Source organism: Episyrphus balteatus, chromosome 1 (genome assembly GCF_945859705.1).
Source record: "Episyrphus balteatus chromosome 1, idEpiBalt1.1, whole genome shotgun sequence".
In the NCBI taxonomy this organism is placed as follows: Eukaryota; Metazoa; Arthropoda; class Insecta; order Diptera; family Syrphidae; genus Episyrphus; species Episyrphus balteatus.
The window spans coordinates 2,221,824-2,240,556 of NC_079134.1; the positions used below are offsets into that span (position 1 = coordinate 2,221,824).

The 18,733-nt window shown below is 32.3% G+C and overlaps 1 protein-coding gene across 1 annotated transcript in view; it reads left to right on the forward strand.

The window, feature by feature from the left end:
* LOC129918815 (diencephalon/mesencephalon homeobox protein 1) overlaps positions 1-18,733 on the forward strand; it is an 83,134-nt gene that overhangs the window by 42,507 nt on the left and 21,894 nt on the right. The window contains exons 3-6 of the mRNA XM_055999560.1: positions 1,538-1,629; positions 1,697-1,798; positions 16,030-16,134; positions 16,205-16,554. Coding sequence (XP_055855535.1) covers positions 1,538-1,629; positions 1,697-1,798; positions 16,030-16,134; positions 16,205-16,554 — 649 coding nt within the window. The remainder of the gene's footprint in view (positions 1-1,537; positions 1,630-1,696; positions 1,799-16,029; positions 16,135-16,204; positions 16,555-18,733) is intronic.

Below are 18,733 nucleotides of genomic sequence, written 5' to 3' on the forward strand. Positions count from 1 at the left end.
ATGCTCTTTTAATCCCTGAAGACAAAATGCATTTCGGATTTTTTCCCAGACCCCCATGCCCCATATAGCAAAACCTAACTTTCCCGTACTATTGAGATACCTTTTAGGGCGTCTGGCAGAGGGTAGGCTGAAACAAAACTGGCTTAAACTTACATTTTCTAAATCAGGAAAAGGCAGAGAAAGTTAATATTTGGCCATCATATGGTTACTCTAAACAAAAAAATATTATTTCAATTTTATAAGAAAAAAAACAGAAACTAGGTGTTTTTTCTATGGAAAAACCTGTTTGGGAAATCTTTAAGGGCGTCTGGCAGAGGGAAAGCTGAAAAATATCTGGCTTAAACTTATATTTTCTAAACCAGGAATAGACATAGAATTTTAATTTATTACCATCATACGGTTATACCCAACAGAAAATAAGCTATTAGGTTTTTTATTAGAAAAATGCACTTAAAAATGCTTTAAAGCGGTCTGGCGGGGGGAAAGCTGAAAAAGAAACTTGCGGTACCCACAGATTCGAAATCAGGGGATTTTTTATGATTTTTTGGTGTATCATTTATTCGGTTATACCAAAACGCCAAAAATTGATTTTTTGCTGCACTTTGGATGCGTCTGGCAAGGGAAAGCTGAAAAAGATCACTGCCAGACTTGTTCCGTTGACATACTGTGGTGCATATCTAGATATGTGCACACTCGAATTTCGGTTATATCAAAACTGCCAAAATATGCTGTCGGCTCTCGGTCTATTAAATTTATTAACAATCCCTTTCCACTGCTACAACTTATTTTTCTGTGAAACAATTTCAAAACAGTTGCTCTTTCTCTGGATGCAATAAATACCTAATAGCTAAATCCGATTATGCCTACCTTTATGTTGGAAGAAAAAGAGAGACACACTGTGCTTTCTCCATTCCTCCAACATAAAAAAAAGCCAAGCCAACATCAACTCCCACAACAATTGAATTTTGTAATTTGCTTTTGCTAATTAATTATTTAGGCCAAGTTGAAAATTAATTTCCAGAGAATTTAAGAATCCGACCTTTTGTTGAAAGGGTATGTCAGAAGTTTTGGAATTTTTAATATTGATGGCCATCCATGAACATAGGATGGATGATGATGATGGAGATGATGACTTTCACTTTTCCTATTACTCTTTTGAATAGGGGATGATGAGTAAAAGAGAGAGAGACTGTAAGGGAGTTGTTAATAAGTTTAACATTTAGCTCATGATGCGATGAAATAATTAGGCAAAGCCAACTGGTTTTTTTTTTTTTTGTTGGAAAAACAAAACGGATCGGATGTAAGAATTATTTTTTTGTATCGTACTTTTGACATTTTATAATATTTTTTTCAAAGTTAATCTCTCATGAGGGCAAGGAGATTACACATAAAAAAGGGTAGAAAATCTTCTCTTAAGTTCTTAATTTGGTCAAGCGTTGTTGGGGCTAGAGACAGAGAGTTTTATCGCATATGGGATTTAAAAGACCTGTTATAAGAAGCTTAATGTTTTTTTTTTTTTTTCTATTTTTTCTTGCAGACACAAGTTACTCCTACCATCCTGCCATTCATGATGAAACTTTTGTTCGACGTAAGCAGCGAAGGAATCGCACAACGTTTACTTTGCAACAAGTGAGTTTTTTGTTTTTAAAGTTCGTTTGATGGGATCTACATATGTATATTTTGTGTTATTTTGTAGCTTGAAGAATTGGAGACTGCATTTGCTCAAACTCACTATCCAGATGTGTTCACCCGCGAGGATCTAGCAATGAAAATTAATCTTACAGAAGCACGTGTACAGGTGAGTTTTCATTTTTTTTACTATAACAATTAGGTACATGTCAAATGGGCATTTAAAAAGCCTATAAAAAAATTTGGTGGAAGGGTGTTTTTTTCACGGACAAGAGGGAGGCGGTGAAGGCCAAAAATATAGTGAAAAAAATTGTTTGTGGAATATCATAATATGACACCTTTTTTTAAGTATTTTTTATGTTGAATCTTATGACATAAAAATAAAGTTCACATTATTGCTCTAAAAAAAGTTATTGCCGATTAAAAACAAGGGTGCTTGTTTTTTTTACTTAAACAGGTAAAATTTAATCGAAATCCATGTGAAAAACATGATACACTGACGAAATTCGGGATGAAGGTTTTAGATTAAGCAAGGACAAAGGATTCATAAAGTTCTTAAAAATATTTTTGTTGAAAGGGTGTTTTTTTGAAGGGTTAAGTTATGTGTGAGAAAGGTATCATATAACAGCTGACATAAATTTTGTTAGTTTCTTAAACTTGGTGAAAATGTCATGTTTGTAATAAGAAATAAGAATCTACAGAGTCTACAAAATTATCTTGAGTGAAAAGGTGTTTTTTTTTTTGAAGAAATGATGAAATTAGTACCACAAAAACTGCGACAGAATGTTTCATCAATGAAAATTTATAGAAATGTTTAATTTATAACAGAAACCAAAAATTTAAGCAGTCTATATACAAATAAGTATGTGAGGTGAATGGGCGTTTTTTGTTTTTTGTGAAATAAGGAAATTCCGCTATAAGTGCGATAAGATCAATGGTATAAAAGGTACCTTTACGAAATTTATTAAAAATGCTGTCTTTCTAATTGAAATTACTAATAAAATAAGTCCATACTTTTTCTTCATGTGAAAGGGTGTTTTTTTACACATTTGAAAAAGTTAGTAATAATAGTGTTACCCTATTGAAATTCAGCAATCAAGTTACTTTTAAGATTAGAAACAAGAATCTGAAGTGTCTATTAGAATATCATGGTTAAAAGGGTGTATCCGAGGCTTGTCGTCGTTCCAAAACTACATCACAATAAGAATGTTAAAAGTGTGTTTTTTTTTAGTTTAAACAAAAGGGTCACCCTGATAAAATTTGGTAAAAACGTTGAATTTGGGATAGAAAGCAAGAATAAACAGTTTTCATAAAAAAAAAAATAGGTGAAAGGGTTTTTTTTCGAGAAGACATTAAAATCTGTAATTGTTCCAAAAAAGCCAATGATTCATTTTATTTTAACAGTACAGAATTTGTGTACTTAGTACAGATATAAATATTCGTAGATGTTTTTGTGCTGAGAACGAATTTTTATATACTGAGCTCAGAGATAAATACTATACCTACGAGAATTAAAATGTCAAAAATTGCAACCGGATTTCAAGCAGGAATTGTCTCTGCAGATTCGACAATATTACGAATCTGAGCTGAAGCAGTGTATAAATTTAGAATTGTTTAACGTCTATTTCATACCTGATTAAGAAACATATCGGAAACAGAATTTTTAAATAAAAAATTTAAAAAAAATCCAAATTCATTAAGTCAATGAGATATTAAAAGGAAACTCATCCAAATGTGCTAAAACACACTTCATCACCCACACGGCTAAAAGAGAAGCAAAAAAAAAACAAAGACTCTTTGCATTAACAAACCAATTAGCACAATTTTACATTTTTTATAAGCTATTATACTCTGGCACTTTTGCTCTGATGCAGTGCGGTGGTGTCAGCATAACCGCTTTAATAAAAATAATAATCACTGCAATGTAATTTTTTTGTTTTTTTTTTTTTTTGATTTTATATCAACAACAAGAAAAAAACAACTCAAGTCACAAAAACAAAGCTGATACTGCTTGCAATTTTCTAAGGAACTATCCAATTAGTTGGTACTTCCCCCTGCTTTCAGCAAAATGGTCTTGAAAATGTGGCAATTGCCTCATTTCCATTTTTTCTCACATCTCAAAAGCGCACGTAGGTAGTACATAGAAAGAGAGAAGTAGTCAGTTAGGTACCTTTAGCCTTAGCATTAAGAAAAAAAATCACCAAACGAGGAAGCTTACCCCTAACGTGCATAATGGGAACTAACAACAACCACCGCGCACACATGACGTAGAGTACCCATTTACCGTATTTCCGGAGCAATTACAAAACACTACAAGAAGCAACCAACGACGACGGCAACGTGAGGCCTAAAAGGATTTGTTTTTATTTTGTTTTGTGTCTTTAAGCCTCCTCTTCCTCTTGAGGTGGTTTCGTTAAATTCTGATTAAGCAACACAATTAACCGAGTATTGAGTCCTTTTTGTCAACAAAACAAGCAAAAAAAAAAAAACAGAAACACAAGTTTGTTTTACTAAAACAATGGCTGCCATTGAAAAACTTCAGTGTAACAATTTTTGCTAAAACAAACACTTGGCAACGTATCCCGGGAAATAAGTTTCAAAACGAAAACTTACCACACCAAAAGGGCCCACTTCAAGTTGGGCCCTTCAACAAATTGCTAGCATTTCCGTGTGTATAAATTTCAGCAAATGCAATTTCCATACAAAAACTGTTTTGCTTTGTTTTTAATTCACAAAACTGCCGTCTGCTGTCGTCGCATTATTTGTTTCTCGTCTCGATAGAAGGGTGCAACACACAAAACAAGCCTTAGCGCATGTGGTGATGGTAATTAAACAATAAATTTTGCATTAATTCTCACGAATTAATTGCGCTAGATTAAAATAATAAAAAAAAATTGCTGTTGTTTGTTTGTTGGCTATACCCTTTGTCATACAATTTTCCAGTATTTTCCCACCACACTTTGGCAGAACACGACAGATTGACAAATTTTTGTCGTTTATGAAATTAGTTTTGCACGCCACCTTCTTTGAAATAAAAAATACATACATATATAAAATAAAATTGAGAATTAAAAGGACTTTGACACTTGATACACGTGCACGTGTCAAACCGACACTCTCTTTCGAGCACATGTGGCCTCCCATCACAGGTCTCAATTCACCACCAGATCACAGAGAAGACCCAAAAGCCTATATAGAATAGATACCTAATTCAAAGTGTTCCAAATTATTTTTGACTCCTGTCACAATCTGCAAAAACCACAAAAGCCTCCTTATCAAATTAAGTAAGATGATGTCCTGTCTCAGGACGCGCCGCACAGTAATATTCTTGAGATGTGAATTCTTTGTTTTTTTTTTTTTTCAATTCGTCTAAAAGGGGATTTAATAAAATTCAATGAGGTTTTTCTTTTAGTCTGATACCTCCACGTCTTTCGAAAGTTCGCCTCCTTGACGAGGGTAAAAAATACTGAAAACCAAAAAAAAAAAAATACATCCTTTGGTCTCCTGCCACATCCATTTGGCAGGGACGCGCACACGCTCTTGAAACTTGACACCAATCTAAATTGTTCAAAATGGTTTTTTTTTTAGCTATATACCTTGCCACTAGAACAGATGGGGCAGGTTGGTGCAGGGGGCGGTAGACTATAAGGAAGAGTGTATAATATGGCCAAACGCGGTTTGAATGAAATGAAATAAAATACAAAAAAAAAAAAATCCCCAAGAAGATTTATATTACGTTATGCTCGGTTTTTTTTTTATTTTTTTGGTTTTGCGAATGAAACGAATGAAAAAAAAAAATATCTAATTTTCCTTAATAGAAATGGACATTATAATTTCATTTCCATTTCGGTTTCGTTTCGAGTTTGGAGTTGAAATTTAGACAAAGTCGGGAGATTTTATAATCTTGTTGGGAATATTCTCGACGGGGACGACTTACATTTAATAATTCACGTAGACGAAGGAAAAAGTTGATGGTTTTTTGGTCCTTTTTTTTTGGTATTTTTGATGAAATTTTCTATGTTCATTTCATTCATTTCGTTCGGCGAAGATAATAATAATTTGTTATTCAATTGAAAATAATTTTATATAGAAAGTTTTTTTTTTTTTATTTCTTAGCAAGGGGATCGTTTTTGTGCGTTGTTGGTAATTTTTTCGTTCGTTTTTTTTTTGTTTTAAAATAAAAGGAAAAGGTAGAGGTAACTTGATATTGTCCGAGATTAATCCTTTTTTGATATTTGCTTGCCTTTGGGGCGGAAATAATACATTTTTTATTTTTGCTACTTCAATTTTTGCTACTTAAGATTTATTTTTGGAAAGAAAAGAAATTGCTGATTAATAATGCAGGCTTTAATATTAAATTTGTTTTTTTTTAATGTGACGTTTCTGACTCATAAAAAAAGATTGAGATTGTACTTTTAAACATTTTTATATTTTTGCATTTAGGGAACTTATATTTGCTTTTAATTTTATTTAATTTTTTGATATTATTTCTTTGCCAAGAAAAAGGATTATTTCCAAGAAAACAGGAATAAGAAATTAAATTAAAGTTTTTTTTCGAGTCGGTACTTTTATTACAAACAGGAAATAATTTCCCAGAACAAAAAAGCATTGAACTTCTTTTCGATTTGGAATAAATAATATCGAAATTCTAGAGCTTTTGATAGAAATCTACAGAGTTTTCTGACAAATACAAGTCGTCATTTTTCTAATACTCAGTACCTAGCTACTAATTCTTTATTTTATTCGCAAAACAAAACAAAAATACACAAGTAAGTTTAAATTGTATTGTTTTTATTTTTCGAATAAAATCAAAAAATAAGTATGTACCTACTTTGTTGTATAAACCAAGGACAAATTTAATTGTTTTCAAAAAAAGTTCAATTTTGAAAAAAAAAACAACTTTTCATACCATAGCTATTTTGATATTTTTTTCTAATTTTGAAATTTTTTTATTTTTCTTTGGTTTAAGCCTGAACTACATCAAAACACAAAGTCAAAAAAGTACAAAAAAGTAAACACGATGTTTTTTCTTCTTCTCCCTAGTAGCTTGTTTGTATATCTCTCTTTCATTTAAAAAAAGTATTCGATTCAAAAAGCTTGAACAAGATTAAGCTTTCAATTTTCACAAAGTTTTAAAAACAAATACACTCAAGCAATATTTTATATCCTTTCCATAAGGTAGCTCTTCGATCACATAGTTCCTGTCATTTTGCGAAAAAAAGCTCTTTTGACAAACAATTGAAATTTCAAATACAGTCGATTCCCTATAAGTCGTACTTCCTTTAGGTAAAATTTTCCTCTAACTCAAATTTTTTTACCGTTTTTAATGAAACCGCCTGCAGCAAAAAGATTAAATAGATTCCTCATAGTCGAATTTCCCTCTAACTCGAACCAATTTTCGTGTCCTGTGACAATTCGACTTAGATGGAGTTGACTGTAATTTGTTTATTTTTTCATTTTTATTTGAAATTTCAAAACTTCAAAAACAAAAGAGCTTTTTTAGTCAGGAAAATATACATGTGATTTTTATATTTTGAGCTTTGTTTACTTTTTCGTACTTTTTTGACTTTGTGTTTTGATGTAGTTCAGCCTTTATCTGAAATTTAAAAGATATTTATTACTTAAATGTTAAAATAAACTTAAAAGAATTTGATTTTTCTCATAAAAAAGTTTTTAAGTGATTTAGAGCTGCAGAAATATGGTGTTTTATTTCATATCTCAAAAGTTCAAACCCTCAAAACAGAAAAACTGTTTGATGAATAAATCTAAGACTTTGCGGATTAATTTCAGGTATATTAAGCTTCAATAATTAAGATTAAGTTTAATCTTATCACCCATAGTTATAAAATAGCGGTACCTTTTTTTAAAAACCGTAAAAATGACTATTTTTATATTTTTTTCAAATTGAATACAAATGTAAGAAAACATTTTTTTAAAACAAAGAAAGCTTAATTTCTTTGTAGAGAATCTAATGAAGTTCTTAAATCTGTCCTTCAGTTTTCTGTAGAGTTATCCGTTGTTGATATATTGATAGACAAAGTCAAAAGTATGGTTTTTAGTTTGATGACTGATATTGCAGTCTAAAAAATATCGTAGAGGTTTGAAAAAGAATCTTAAAGCCAAATAAATAGCCTTACTAAAAATAGTAATCATTTTATCACAAAAAATTTTCCCACTTTTTTAAAAGAAAAGTAAAAACAAAATCGGAAAAAAACGATTTAGCTATTTTACCGTTACAAATAAAATATTTAGTCTAAAAATCCTATCAAACTTGGTGTAAAGCGTTATTTGGCGACTCTCCAGAGGGGTTTTTGAAATTAATTTTTTTGTATCAAAAATAACGGTAGATACTTGTCATATACTGATTGTAGTAAAGTTGAGATTTCTCGAAAACGGCTCCAACGGTTTTGTTAAAAGAAATCAAATGTAAGTTTTAAGACAAGGTCCTGCCATAAAACAGTTTTCTTTTTTTAATCGGATTTGCTCCAAAACTGCTAATTTTATTTCAATGAAACTTTTGAATTTTTTTTTTTGAAAAATCAAATTTTCGAAAACCGGTTATTGAATTTTTTGAAATTTTGGTTTAGATTAGTGATTTCTACAAAATGGCATACCAATTTTTTTTTTTAACTTTTTTACCAAAAAATCATTTATAAGAGATTAGTTTAAAAAAAAAAAAACGACTCTTACGATTTTGAAATTGTTTTTTCTAAAAATGCATCTTAATAAAACAAATGAAATTGCATACTTGTTTTGGTGGGAAATTTGATTTCAGATGTTATTTAATTTTATTTTGAAAAACGATTTTTATGTTTTTTTTTTTAATAATAATTACATTTAATAAATTTCTACATAAAAGTCCTAAAAATTCTAACAACTTGAACCCTAAGAGCAAGTTTTTGGACCCAGTCATACATTTTATTTTGGGCAGTAAGTTTTATGAATGCTCGTAAATCGACGACATATCATATCTAAAAATATAACAGAAAGTATTTTTATAGTATAAATACGGTGACCATGTTTCTAGGAGCGAAACCCGGGACAGACACAAAATTTTTGGGATTGTTTTGAAAATACTGACTCTTCACAAAAATAGACTTAATTTTTCCTAATTTTGATATCAAGATTTCATAAACGATTTTATAGCATTATTTTCGTTGAAACCATTTAGGAAATCAATAAGTTATAACTGTTAATTTCTAAAAAAAAATATTTGTTTAATCAAAATCGTGAGAGCTGTTTTTTAAGGTTTTAATTTTATTTTAAATAATTTTGAAATTTTTTAATATTTAATTCAACTTTTAACATGTTCTTAAATGTTTTGAAGTTTAGCTGGGTTTTTACTCTTCAACATTTTCATTATTCAAAAATAAAACTTTTTTTGGTGTAGATTTTCAACCTGACAAACACAAGCTGGAACTGGATAATTGAAGAAAAATTTTAAATTAATGTTTTTATCCGAAAAATTATAAAAACTTTTATTTCCCATCTACCGTTTTCTAGTTTTCCGTACAAAGTATTTAAATTGTTATGAACAAATCAGAGATTGTGCAAATACGGGACAATCACGGGACAAATTACAAAATACGGGACACTTATACGTCCTGGGTTTCTTCAATAAAAACCCGGGACAAGCTTTAGAAATACGGGACAGTCCCGGGTAAACCGGAACGGATGGTCAAGTATAAATGAACTGTCTGAAATCTTGGAATCATTTTGGTTCCTTCAACCTGAAGATCATTAAATAAAAGATTAAGCGATCTTAATAAATTAAAGAATACAAATGATTAAGTTTCGCGGGCGCAAAACAATTATCCACTTGGTTGAATTTGCATACACATCCTTTAAATATTCAACTTTCAATGGGCCCCCACCTCTTCTTTATATCAAACAAGATTTCATTTTATTATCCCTTTTCTAAGCAAAATTAGTGGCAAGAAGAAAAAAAAAAAAGGAGGCAGTATGGAATTTCGGAAATTAGCCCAAAGTAATTTTTGATGTATGATGCGCCAAACTGGTTGTCGGTTCGGTATAGCACCACCATATACCATTTATATTGCCTGAAACCACCAACCTATTAACCATTCAAAGACTCTATAAGTCCTCGCGGCGAAAGGGGTTGATTTTTGTTGGTAATTGCATTTGGTCGAATAATCCTTTAATGCTGATGCTAGCTGATGGCTGATGCTGGCTGGCTGGTTCAGCGATTATATTTGATGGTGCGGCTTCCTGCTTCCAAGATCGCGTAGAAAGGGGTAGGCAATATATGAATATTCGCTTATAGTTAACACATCTGTTCGTTCATTCCACTTCAAGGACTTTATCGAGGGCCAAAAGGGTGGTGTGTGTAGATGGTGACTGCATCGACACAGAGGCTTTATATAAATTTGACTGTGGTTTGGGTGCAGTAGTAAACCCTTCAGGCAATACGATTCGATTCTTCGTCGATTGTGTAACAAGAAAAACACACATGTAATTATTTTCATGATCCTGGCTACTGATGAATTTGTTCTGAACAAATTACCCAAACCACTTATCGTTTGTCAAGGAGTAGGTAGGTTAGGTTTATTTATTTTTTTTTCTTTGTTTGTGTAATTGACGGTGCTACCACCCCACTCTACCCTTATTACAATTCTGTCATTATTTACAGATTAGTTTCTGTTTCATTTGTTTGTTTGTTGTTTGTGTTTTATTGTGTGTGGTGTTTCAATAAACATTGTTGCCAACAAATGTTACAGAGGCGACAATTGAGAACAACGGGAGCTTTATCCTGGACTTGGACTGAAAAAAAGAAAATGCCTTCGGGGCGAACAAGAAGCACTTCACTGCGTTGTGTGTGTCGATCATTAGAGCGGGAATTTTAAATTATTTTTTTTTTTACATTTTTTCTGTTGAATTTTCTTGTTTTGTTTGTTCATATGGATCGACGACGTCGACAGGACTTTTTTAAATAATGTTGAGACAACAGACAGAGAACACACAGACGTTATGATGATGAATATACAGTCGGAACGAAAGGTATAGCTTTAACTGGTGGAGGGTCCTTCCAGCCATCTCCAACCCTCTGAATAATTCAATTTCCGTGAAGTTCATTGAAATATGAAATTGTTATAACTCACTTTGGCGAGAAGCCCCCTTTATTGTCTCTCTATTCTCCATCATCATGATGCCTCTCTCTCTGCTTGACTCTTTTGCTATATTTATTCGCACAAGAAGCCAGAAATGCCTTGGAGGCTTCGCCACCGCCCAAAAATGTCTTGAGATACAATAAATTTGTGAAAACCATCTATACGCTCTGTACCTATATAGCCTGGCACTTTATTGCAATATAGAGCTACACGCGGCGCCATAAGTAGAGGGCGTACATCTTGTTTGCCATTAAAGAGGATCTCCTTCCCCCTCGAGAAGTGGGTGGATACAGAAAAGGAAAATCCAGGAAAGGTTTTATTTATTACAATGTGTAGAGTATATTCAGAGCGGATGGGGCGAATCCTTTTCAATTGTTTCGCTTTCGTCCTTTTTTTTTTTTTTTTTTATTATCAGCTGTGAGAGTGTGTGTGTGTTTGTTCGTTTCTATTCAGCCCTTAGCCGGAGGGGTAATTGTGGCTCCCATTATATTCCAGGCAATAGAATCCTTAATAGAACAATTGAAATTATAGCTATGATTACAAGTGAGTGAGCTGAGTAAGATGTGTTTGGGTCTTGAAGCAAACTTGGTCTTGTTCAACACACACAACACATACACAAATATGGAAGCATTCAATTTGGGTTTTGATTAGAAAATTTATAAATGTCTGATGGGAAAAGAGGGATACCTACCCTGGTTTGTTATACATACTCCGACTTTATATTGCGGAAAACAAAATCATTGTCAGAGAAAATGATTGTCTCATTAGTTAAACAAATAATTTCAATTGTTGTTTTGTGTGAGTATGTGTGTGTGTGTGTGTGTGTACACATAAACCAAGGATATAATGAGATATTGTTTTGATACATTTGCAAATAAATTGGATATGTTATTTCATTTGTTTGTTATTAGATGGAATATTAGGAAGACGGATGCGATGCCAGAGCAAAGGATTTCCCTTTTCGTCCTTAAGGAAAAAAGTTTGAATGTTATGAATTTACAATTGCAGAGAATGAAATTGAAAATCTTACACACGATTTTATGTAAGACAGAGGCTTCGAGACTCTTGGGGGCTTTTTGGATGTTATAAAAGTTTTTCAATCATTTTGTTAGGAATTTATTCTTACAATTCTCATGTGTGGAACTTAAATGTATGAATTTTTTTTACAATTTAATTTTTGAAAGTAAATTTAATTTGCATATTTAGGTATAAAGATATCTTGAGAAGAAATAGTTAATAGGAGCTCAATGAACTTCATATTCGATTTAAGAGTTTTTTGATACAAAAATCAAAATTTGAAAAATTAACTTTTTTAAAACTGGAATTTCATGAAAAAATCCGAGAATTCTTTAGATAATGGTGTAAGCCTTATCAACCAAGTTTATTCAATCGTAGAGTTTTGGTTTCCAAGTCTTTTGAATCGAGCTTGATAACCGATTTCAGAAATACTTCTTTTGGATTCAATATTTTGGGTTGTTTTTTGTTTTAATTTTTACACGGAGAAAAATATGACCACCTTAAAACTAACAGATTGCCTTGTTTTACTGCCCATATGTTTTATAAGGAAACCTTATTAAAAGCAACGATTAATAAGGTTTTTTTTAAGAAGATTACTTATTATTTTTATAGAGAAAATCTTATTAAAATATTTTCAATTTGGCACTAGAACAAAAATCGCGATCAATATATTCATAGCAGGTTGGTTCAGGTGGTAAGGTGTGCGACTAATGATTTGAAGTCTCCAGTTCGATTCCCGTTCTGGTCGTCGTTTTTTTTTTTTTTTCTTTTCAAAACCCTACAAGTGCAGATTTTAAAACAATATAAGGTTTTCTTCTTCGATGAAAACCATAGAGAAATCTTATTGTTTGTGTTCTATTTTATGTGGTCTATTTTTCTCTGTGTACTAATTTTTTTTAATGGCCTACCAATTTTTTTATTTTTTTTTTTTTAATATTTGAAAAGCATTCTGGAAAAATTAAACTAGTTCTAAGTTAATTGTTTAAGAGATAATTTGTTTGACATTCCATCAAGAAATCATTTATTTAGGTTTTCATTTTGGTCATACTAATGCATGAGAATCAACAAGAACGAACATTTATTTGAAAATTTTGTTTTTAGTAATTTTATAAATCGAATAATTCATGCGGAAAAACAAAAAGCAACCAACTCAATAAAAGCAAAATGGCCTCGGTAAAAACTTATAATAATTATTAAAGTTTATTTTTTACAATTTCTTTCACATATGACACGATTTCCATATCGATTGTCATTACCTCGACAACCACCCCATTCAAATTCAACGCATGAATTTGTCTCTGGAATGTAAGCCCAAGCTACAAAATCAGCTCGACACGGACCAGTTTCAGGTTTAGAAGTGCAATCTTGAATTGTATACAAATAAACAAAATTAAAATTAGCTTACGTATTGTATACTTTTTTTTTTAAATTCTTATACCTGACGCTAATGAACTACTTATTGATGTAAACGTCAACAAAATTAAAACTTTCCAGTTCATCTCAACTGCTACTTTCAAGTGAATCTTGTTCAACGCTTTCTATTAATGAGAAATGATACCGATAAATACATACATTTTTTTGTAAATTAAAAACAAAAACGCACAAAATGGTAAAATTATGGCACTATTTTAAATAAAAAATATTTTTTTTCCAATGTTAATTGTATATTGAATATCACTTCGATGAAAATCAGAACAATGATTTAATTAAAGCTTCGTCACAACTTAAACCTTTACCCAGCTTAACTGAACTAACGTATTTAACGAAACAGAAAGTTCAGTGCAATTTCAGTTCAAGTTCATGAAAGTCTCTCAAACATTTTTATCTTGAGTCATTCACTTGAACTGGGTTGTTTGTATTATTTGCGTGTTCATAATGTCTTTGATGTAGTAGGTGTTTAATACTAAGTTATAATTTTAATAATAATTGGTTTGAAGCTTTTTATTTGACATTTTTATAGAGGTAAATGTCAAAGTTATTTGTATATAACAATGACTCTTGATTTTTCCACAGTTCCACTACACTTGAAAAAAAAAAAAACACAACCCAAAATCAATGAAAACTGCTTTTCATGTAGCTTTGAAGAATGAAGCACGACGCCGACGTAAATTCAAAGTTCAAAAAGAATCATTAACTTAAAGTCAGTCTTCTATAACACTTTTACTATAGTATAAAACAAAGTTTTTACGGTTTGAGATTTTTTTTTAAATAATTGTTTTCCAAGTCCTTCTGATTCTGGATGTTCCGAAGCGATATTTTGTTATAAATCTTATCTTTGATCTTTTCCCATTTGATTATAAATGTGTCAATGGTTGGTTTTGAACTACTGGAGCAAGCATATGAAAATTACAAATAATATATGCTTTTTTGGACCTACTTATCATGAGAATCAATAAAAACAAACCGATCACTTAAGTGATTTTACTTATTTTCATTCAATAAGAATTTTAAAATAACCAACTTTTTTAATAAACTTATTGTGAGTTTGGTGAATTGGCTCAAAGTCACAGGATACCTTTCCAACTTTCAAAAGTGCTTTTTAGAACTTTTGTACTATTTAGACCATAAAAAAAGCATTTCTTGACCAACGAAATATTGTAAAAAAAAAAGTTACACATACACCATAGTGACCGTGTGAAAATTGATAGGTACATTATAATTGGCTACCGATTGCACCCAAAATTCAAATAATAAAGCTCTGTTGAATGCTCTTTACTCTTTCAAAAAAACATATAAATAGCTTTGTTATGTGAGAAAAAAGCAGAAAATATCAGGACAAGAGAACAATTGCATGAAAAAATTTCAAAATTAGATTCAACAGCAAAGACAAAAAAATAGCAGTCGGAGACCTAGTGACAAAAATATACGCATAAATAATACAAAAATTGAAAGTCCTGCTATTAGCTATGACAAGTCAAAGGGGGTACAAATGGTTGCCAAGTTTCTTCACATAAAAATAAATAAAAATATCAATTAAAAAAGAACTCGAACCCGGGACTGAAAATTTGTATCATAAGAGCATTTGAAAAATGACACGCCATGTATTTTTTAAATAAATAATTATGTTTACCTACGAAATGTTTTTTTTAATAAATAATAATAATTAACACTTTTTAGATCTGTGTACCTTTGTATCTCTTAAAATTTTATTAAAGATAACATTCATTTATGTATGATTTGGCAACCCTATGATTTGAATAACGCTTCTGTCAATTTTTTTTTTTCTTGAATATGCTTATAAGAGGGGTATTACATCACTAATTTTCAAACTTGTATATCTTCACAGAAAATTTTTTTATCCTTTTGCCAATTTTTGGTTTTCGAAGGTTTATGGCATCTGTTGGGTTTTTTACTAAAAAGTGATTTTTGTTTTATATTCACTGCGTCTTCTGTAAAATTCAAAAATTGAATTTTAAACAATTCGGAATGTTTTTAATTGAAGAAATTACAAAAGGTAATAAATGGTATTTATTGAATTGCTTATGTCCGGAACCAAAACTTTATTAATGTTTAATTTGATTTGAAATTATCTGACAACTGCATTTTATTAAGTCCACAAAGGTCAAGTAATTACTACATTTGCTCAGGAAGATATTAAAAAATTCTTAACCAGCGAAACTTAAAACAAAAAATGTTACGCATACACCGTAGTGTACGCGTAAGGTCTTCTTCTTCCTTTTTCTCGGCGCTGTTATGATCTCGATGTCGAGGGGATCATAACTATCCCACGTAACTGCTTCACACTAGTGATCCGCCTGTGGGGTTCGCCGGGTTGACCTCAGAAATCGGCGGCAAGCCTCCCGGTTTTGTATTGTTCCATTTCTAAGGCCAACTGAATGCTGGTGGTTTTGCATTTGCTTGTACCAGGAGTTTTTAGGCCTACCTTTCTTTCTATTTCGTGTTGGAACGTTGTATGATATTGCTTTTTTGACGGGGTTCTCAGGATCTCTCCTTTGAACATGGCAATACCAACTGTGTAGTGTACGCGTAAGGTCAATCTTTGAAAATTGATGTATAATATGCTACAGCTGCTGAATGTTCTTTGTTCTTTCATAAGATACAAATAGATAAGCCTAGATCAATGTGAAAAAATAGAGGAGAATAGTTTGCTAAGAAATATTAAAGCATGATCCGACGAAAAAAAAAACATATTTTACAATTTTTACGAATCTATTCTAATGATTCTACTGCTTTAAGAGCTCATGTGATTTTCAAAAATTAAATTCATGAATTTTGTTATAATTATTCTTTCAAGGTATGGTTCCAAAACCGTCGTGCCAAGTGGCGAAAAGCTGAGCGGCTAAAAGATGAGCAACGCAAGCGTGAAAATGGTGGAGAAGGTTCAGTTTCATTAGATAAAGTAAGTCCCGAATCACCTTAACAATTCTATATTATTTATTTTATTCCATTTGATCATGTATTCAAAATAGATGGATGACAGCAGAGACTCATCACCCGATATAACCGGTGAAATGGACGATGACCCACGCAGTTCCCACAGCCCGCCACCTACGAGTCCTCGCATGGATTCAGATCCAGAACGACCTCTTTCCTCAACACATCTCACCCAATCGGCTTCACAATCAGGTGGTTCAATTAGTGCGGGTTCGCCATCGCCTGGAGTCCGAACTCCGCAAAACTCCGGCACTAGCCCCACCAACTCCAATAACACCGATTCTCCAATCGAAGTTGGCGGTCCAATGTCGCTGACCTCCCGTACCCCGCAATCAATGTCGACTTCAACGTTCAGCAATCACATCTTCAATAGCTTTTCCGAAAGGTAAGTCTTCTATTATATTCTTAAGTAGTTTGAGAGTAAAACAGAACTCTTAGTCTTTGCTATTCTCACATCACGCACATCATAACTAAATGCGCCCTCTGTCTTCCGGTGTTGTTTATTATGCTGTTTGATTAAGCGTAATGATCTGCACGTGCCGGCAATCGAAATCATTAGATTTGTGAGTCTGTGATACCAAAACAACAACATTTATCGAGTTGGAACAACGTTCGAGAATGCACACTTCCTGTTCCTCTTTCATCATATCCTTTTTTTTCTCAATTTTGCAAAGAAAGAGCCAAAAAGTCATGCAACTTTGAAGGAAAAGAATATCGACTGGGTGAACGAACAAAAGGACATTACCATTACCAATGTCGTTTCCGCCAACTCGCAAGTCGCAACCACCTTTGGTCTTCTAACTGCGCTTAACAATCCCAGAGTAGCTTTTGCAATCCCTTGTAATGTCATTAGGGCGAAGAGTATAGGAAAATCCACATAAAATGGTGGCAAAATGTTTTGGTATATAAACACGTAATTGCCGGACCGCCCGTTGGGTGGTAGACGCGTGCGCGCGGAGCAACTTGACTCTCTATACCCCCAGGATAAGAGAGCAGCATGAGACTTCTTGAAGGGTATTTTTTTTCCTCCATGCTGGGGTTTGTTTTCTGTTGGAATTGGGATTGGGAGTGTCATGAATGTGTTTGTGTGCGACGATGACGATTGAAGAACAAAACAAACATCCTCTCGATATAACGCAGAAAGGCAGGGAGAGAGGGATGAAAATCGCAATCCGCCTTCACTTAAGCATTCGTTTGGTGGATTAAGGATAACTGCCTTGATTGTCTGGGAGGAAATGAAATCAGAGTTCCTTTATAGTTATCTACTTTCTGTTTTTTTTTCTTTTTTGTATTTTGCTACTTCTCGGATCAAACGTCCTTCCGGTTTGAGTCCGCCGCACGATGTGTTTCTAAATCAATTGCCAATCGTCCTGATGTGCTTATACGATGCTACTGTTGTTATCCCGAGGGGTGACAATGGGCGAGTAAAATAGAAACAAAATAATGTCACAGATTGTCCTGAATATTTATGAGCTACTGATGGTTTTGCTGCAATGATGTTGATGATGATGATGTTGTTGTTGACAACAACGACACGACACGATGAGGACAAAGGCGAAGGCTAATGATACGTACATAATTAGCAATCATTAATGAAGTTGTTATGTTGCTTCTATTAAGGGGATGATTACAATTCATTTCGTTTTGGAATTTAATTGTGAGTCAGTCGGTTGGATTTGGACAATTAAAGGATACAGTTGTTGTAGTCAGGGTGTTATTGTTATTTAATTGGGATGTTTTTGAGTTTAGGGAAAAGTTAGCTTTTTAGACTCCTGCTATAATTTTTATTAAAAAGAACTTTGACTTATATCATATCCTGTTTGCTTTAACTTCGAGCTTGTAAGTTGATGGACACCAAAAATTTAATAGTTTGAAATAAAAATTCTAAACGGGTTAAATACACTGAGGGAAAAAATAAATTGAAGTTGAAACGTCTTTGTTTTAAAAATGAAATACTTTGATTTGTGTGACTTTAAGATACGAAACCATCAAAAATTAACGTTTTTTTACGTTGATTTTAAAATGTTCATCTTCAACGCAAAATCATTCCGAATCATAGTTAAATTAATATGGTTTTCATTGATTTTACGTTTTTTTATGGTGGCTCTTCCCTCAGTGTAGATTTTCAGTAATTTGTCAGAAAGGCAAGAAAAACTGCTAAATTGTTCAGATTACTTAACTAAACTAAGTTTGCATTGGATCTAAACCTGCACCCATAGTATACCTATACCTATGGTAAGTAACGGGTTAAAATTTGCAGTAGGTACATAGGTACCTGTTTCAGTACATTCTTCAATTTCAAATTTTTTAAAAACGGAACAATGATTTTTTTAACTTTGTTTTTATGTGACATGCCTCATTTATGGGATACCAAATTTGTTTTGATTTTGTTTAAATTTTTGTAACTATTTACCAACACATAATTACACGGTGTTACAAAAATGAGGTTTCAAAATATACGCGAGCGGAGACCTATCAGGTTTTGTAGAGCTAGTGGCAATGATTACGAAACGGTATTTGATAATCCCCTAACATCCCCAAAATCTGGAGTTACAGGCAAAAAA